Source organism: Naumovozyma dairenensis, chromosome 7 (assembly GCF_000227115.2).
Source record: "Naumovozyma dairenensis CBS 421 chromosome 7, complete genome".
Taxonomy (NCBI): Eukaryota; Fungi; Ascomycota; class Saccharomycetes; order Saccharomycetales; family Saccharomycetaceae; genus Naumovozyma; species Naumovozyma dairenensis.
In genome coordinates, this window is record NC_016485.2 from 536,953 (window position 1) to 542,708 (window position 5,756).

General features: G+C 34.9%; 2 protein-coding genes across 2 annotated transcripts; both read left to right on the forward strand.

Moving 5' to 3' along the window:
• Positions 1-2,105: 2,105 nt before the first annotated feature.
• ACS2 (acetate--CoA ligase ACS2) lies at positions 2,106-4,127 on the forward strand (the record flags this gene model as incomplete). Its single annotated transcript, XM_003671205.2, has 1 exon — positions 2,106-4,127. One exon carries the CDS (start codon positions 2,106-2,108, stop codon positions 4,125-4,127), a length of 2,022 nt encoding a protein of 673 aa, XP_003671253.2.
• A 341-nt stretch (positions 4,128-4,468) lies between these two features.
• Positions 4,469-5,443, forward strand: PCD1 (8-oxo-dGTP diphosphatase; the record flags this gene model as incomplete). Its single annotated transcript, XM_003671206.2, has 1 exon — positions 4,469-5,443. One exon carries the CDS (start codon positions 4,469-4,471, stop codon positions 5,441-5,443), a length of 975 nt encoding a protein of 324 aa, XP_003671254.2.
• Positions 5,444-5,756: the final 313 nt, after the last annotated feature.

Here is a 5,756-nt window from a genome sequence, read left to right on the forward strand (position 1 = left end):
TGCTTCTCTGACTGTTATTATTAAATATAGGAATGACATTTTTGGTAAAAACACACTGGTCAAACCATATCATTCTCCCCAATATACTTACTTTCCTGCTCTCGCCGACTGCTACTTTCGTTAACAGTGAAAGATCATTTAGTGGTCTGAAACTGCGTCAGGGTACCAGAAGACACAGCCTGTCTTGACAATCGTTATATTCCGATGTTATAGTTTCTCCGGGAATGAAATCCCTTTCCTCACATTCTTCTTTGAGAGAGTTGAAGTGAACTCTCCTTATCTGAAATATTACAAAAGCTCCAGCATAGCTTATTTATCTTGCACAATCTAGTTTACTCCATATAGCCATTTTTTTTCTCTGTGCACTGCCATTTGAATTCACCCAACTTGTCCTCCATGTCTGATCTTGACATGAGACATAATCGTACAGAGAAATTTTGCAAAGCAGGAACTAAAAAAGAGAGAAGTGATATCTTATTCGAGACCCAAGTGATTATGTACTTCCCATTTAGAGCGTTTCCGCAGTATCCAATATCAGTACAATTATGGAACTTTTAGTGTGAAGTTTTCTGAAGTTGTCTTTGCAAAAAAAAATCAAAGATGGCATTAATCTATTTTACCTTTTAACGAATAGTGTGAAGTGATTTCTAATGATAATTGCAGTATAAACAAAAATATACTTCCTTTTGTTATATCTCTATGTGGTCAAAATTAAAAATAATATTAAAGAGTATGCTAAAGTGGCTCGTCGAGGGGAAAATTGCGTTACAACTCTTGAAGATAAAATATTGGTTGGATTCTTAAATGTTTTTTTGGTTTGTTCTGTATGCTAGAAAGAAAGGTTGGAAAAATAATGGAGGTCGTCGGTGACATGTTGTATCTCCCCTTCCGATGTAAAAAAACATTCATCTATATGAGTAATGGACACGTTTGTGTCTATCATATATGCTTTGTTGTTAGTAGAATGTCTGCATGAACATTTCACTTTTCGGAAATCATTCATTAGTTTAGTTAGTAGAAGATTTCAGAAACCAATCCTTGGGAATTGAAGGCTTCTAAAAAGAATAGAAATTCCAAGTCATAATCAGCTGATTATTAGACAACAAAAGTGTATGTTTCTCATTTTTCTCAAAGCATTTAGCATCTATTAGTAACCATTCCTCATCAATGGAGGGTTAATTGTTGCGTCTATTTAACATTTTTCCATTAAATTGTGAACCATGAGCATGAAGGAGTTGTAAAGTTTAGTGATCGTTTCCAATTGAACAAGCAAGCAAAAGAAGACTCTCCATCTTATTAAAGGTACAGGAAACTGAAAAATATTATTTTATCATCATGTAAAAAAGTCACGTAATTGTTTTGAAACTACAAAAATTAGGGCCTTTATGGGTATTTCTCTACAAAGGCGATCAACATCATCATCAGCATTCGATCAGGCCATTTTGTATTTATATTTGTCTAAATTGGATCTATAAGAGTACTGCCTATGGTCTGCTTATCATAACTCCAAGTTTATCCCTTTAGATACACCAATTTTATCTTGTTTATTGGTAGTACAGCACGATATGCCAAATCATCACTTTTAAGAGATATTTTTTGAGCGTGATATAATCATATACAATCCTTACTTTTCATCTCTCTTGTGTGTTAACTAAATTAACATATCTGTAATGCAATGAGAACCACATGCTGCCATGATTCATCGTAACGGTGTATCATTGGAGAAATACGAGGGAACTAGCAACTAATTGTGCGTGCCATTACATAAAGTGACAGGCAAAGTGATATACTAGTATAAGTGGACAACTCCATTATTTGTTTTGTTACACCTAATTAATTCAGTATCACATTAATATTCTATCCAACTGAGAATATATATATATATATATATATGCTTCCACTAACACATTTACTCTTCTTAGTGGATACCTCGAGCAATTCATGACTTGATTGTGTTACAGTGCGGTGTACGGATGATGCTTGTTATTTGACAGATCTTCTAGGCCAAAACGTTCCAAATAAAAGCAAAACCCTATTTGAAACAGGTAACTTTATCCATTCAATGCTTGGAGACGGTCAAGAACCAGTTGATCAATTCCTCAATCATGGCTCGAAGAACTCATGAATGTGTACACGAGGCAGAAAATGCTCAATTACATTATGCGCCGGCGCATTTTTATGAAACACAACCTGGTAAAGGTTATATTGATGACGTAGATCAATATAGTCAAATGTATCGAGAATCAATTGATAATCCTGAACTGTTTTTTGATAAAATGGCAAAAGAATTTCTACATTGGGATACACCATATAAAGCAGTGAAATCCGGATCCCTTGCTGATGGAGATGTCGCATGGTTCTTAAATGGTGAGTTGAATGCTTCTTATAATTGTGTTGATAGACATGCTTTTGCCAACTCTAATAAACCAGCTATTATATATGAAGCTGATGACGAAGTGGAAAATAGAATCATAACATTTGGTCAATTATTGAGGAAAGTTTCGAAAGTAGCTAGTCTGTTGAAATCATGGGGTGTAAAAAAGGGAGATGTTGTTACCATTTATTTACCCATGATTCCTGAAGTCATTATTACCATGCTTGCTGTGGTTCGTATTGGAGCTATTCATTCTGTCATATTTTCTGGGTTTTCTGCCTCTTCCCTAAGAGAAAGAATCATTGATTCAAAATCAAAAGTTATCATTACATGCGATGAAGCTAAGAGAGGTGGTAAGACAATACATACAAAGGATATTGTCAATGAATCATTGCAAGGTATCAATTCAGTAACCTACGTATTAGTTTACGAAAGAACACATAATAAAACAATTGCAATGTCACCAACGAGAGATTATTGGTGGACTGAAGAGGTGAACAAACAACCAAATTATTGCCCCCCTGTACCATGTAATGCTGAAGATCCTTTATTTTTATTATACACATCAGGGTCAACAGGCTCTCCCAAAGGTATAGTCCATACAACAGCCGGTTATCTTCTAGGTGCAGCAATTACTACACGATATGTATTCGATATTCATCCCGACGATATATTATTCACAGCTGGTGATGTTGGTTGGATTACAGGCCACACTTATGCATTATACGGTCCCCTTTCTCTTGGAACTGCGACAATCATATTTGAATCGACGCCAGCGTACCCAGATTACGGTAGATATTGGAGAATTATTGAACGTTATAAGGCAACACATTTTTATGTAGCTCCTACAGCATTAAGATTAATAAAAAAAATTGGGGAGGCTGAAATATCTAAATATGATATATCTTCATTACGTGTATTGGGTTCAGTGGGTGAACCAATTTCTCCAGAATTATGGAAATGGTATCATGAAAAAATTGGTAATAAAAATTGTGTCGTTTGTGATACAATGTGGCAAACTGAATCAGGTTCACATTTACTTGCACCTCTGTCAGGTGTCACTCCAACAAAACCAGGATCCGCAACAGTTCCCTTTTTTGGCATCGATGCATGCCTTATTGATCCCGTATCGGGCCACATATTGGAAGGTAATGATGTAGTTGGTGTCTTAGCAGTTAAATGTTCATGGCCATCAATGGCAAGATCTGTATGGAATAACCATGATCGATATATTGAAACATATTTAAAGCCTTATCCAGGTTATTATTTCACTGGAGATGCTGCTGGTAGAGACCATGATGGTTATTATTGGATTAGGGGAAGAGTAGATGATGTGGTTAATGTTTCTGGTCATAGATTATCAACTACAGAAATTGAAACTTGTTTAGTCAACGATAAATATGTTTCAGCTGCTGCGGTAGTTGGAATACCCGATGATTTAACGGGACAAAGCGTAGTTGCCTTTGTTTCATTACAGAATGATAATGAAATAGATGGACCAGTAAGTTTCCATAGAGAATTGATTTTGCAGGTAAGGAAAGAAATTGGACCATTTGCTGCTCCCAAAGCAGTTATTATAATTAATGATTTACCTAAGACTAGATCAGGAAAAATTATGAGAAGAGTATTGAGGAAAATTGCATCGAATGAAGCTGAACAATTAGGAGACTTATCCACACTAGCTAATCCAGAAATAGTTTCAGAAATCATGGAAGCAGTGAAGACCCAATTTTTCAACAGAAATGTGAAATAAATTGTGAATCCATGCCTGAAATCGAGCTATTATATTTGCAATATATAATGACAATATGTAACGATAATATAGATAGACTATATAAATAATTCAATTGATAATGTAGCGTTCTTCAGAAGTCACTTTTTTATGTCAAATATGATCGGATCGCAGTTTTTTTAAACCATTTTGTAAAGTTGATAAGTCTATTCTATATGTAATTTTATTTGTATAATTTCCGGGTGGATAGGCAAACTCCGAGGAAACAAGCAAACAAGAAGAGACTCGGTTTTTCTCCAGTAAATATCAAACCAAGCTAAACATCAAGCTCGAAAGCGAAATGGTTAAAATATTGGAATGAAATGGCATTACTAAACCCCTTTAGAATTCTAGAAAACCTACGGAAGTTCAAATACAATAGACCATTCCCAATTTCTTCGATATGGCCAGTTAATAGACGAGCTGCTGTATTGATCCTTTTATTTGTTGGAAACAGTGGAGAACTCAGAGTCTTATTAACAAAAAGATCTAGAAGCCTACGAAGCTTTTCAGGTCATGTAGCTTTACCTGGAGGCAAGGCAGACTCTTCTACAGAAACGTTTGAACAAATTGCAAGGAGAGAAGCTGAAGAAGAAATTGGATTACCTCAAGATAAAAATGTTTTAGAAAATAGGTATGGAATGAAATTGGAGACAATTTCTACTGAGATACCATGTTACATATCCCAAACTTTCTTGAGTGTCAAACCTGTGGTATGTTTTTTATATAATTCTGAATTTGATCAAAAGAATGAAAAATATACCAAGACATTGGATGCTTCAAAGTTCTTTGGGAAATTGAATCCTGGAGAAACATCATCGTTATTCTCAGTTCCCTTAAACGATATGGTAAAGCATCTATTCACTGATTCCTCGGATATTAAACCAGAATATGAAAGACGTGTACATATGTCAAAAAATTGGGGAGGGCTTAAATGGTTTATTGAGCATTATTATTATCCTGTCTTAAATACCAACGAAGTATCATGGTTAAATACAATTGAGGACCTTAGTTCAGAGGATGAACTTGAAGATGGGCAGCAATATAGAGATTTATGGGGGTTAACAGCTAAGATATTATCTGATGTAGCAAGAATTGGGAATAATATTGATAGTGCAAAAAGGAGGGGGCATGAGGGTTTGATATATGGACTGTATGAATTTAGTGATCAGTTTAAGGATCCCAAAAGGAGTATATGGGAACAAGCCATGATTGCAGGGAAAAAAGGGTATTATTATAGCGATGTTTTACCCGAGCATTATATAAAAAAGCTACAAAGGGATGATGTCACTTTTTGATCAACTAAAATATTGCATTGATCCCTAAATATTACACACATAGTTTCTTGTTGTAAGGTGTAGTGGTATATTTCTTTGAATATACTCGCTCAAGACTATAATTAGTCTCTAATAATACGAAAGCAAAATAAAAGAAATGTACACTCATGACACATGTAGATAACAGGTCTGAGATGAATATGTCAAAAATACGAAATCTATCCTTCTGAATATTTGCCAACAGATGAAACTTTGCTTCTCGAATATAATAGTATTTTTGTATATGATGGATTTGAATATCGATAAAAAAGATGCGCAAGCCGGGAATCGAACC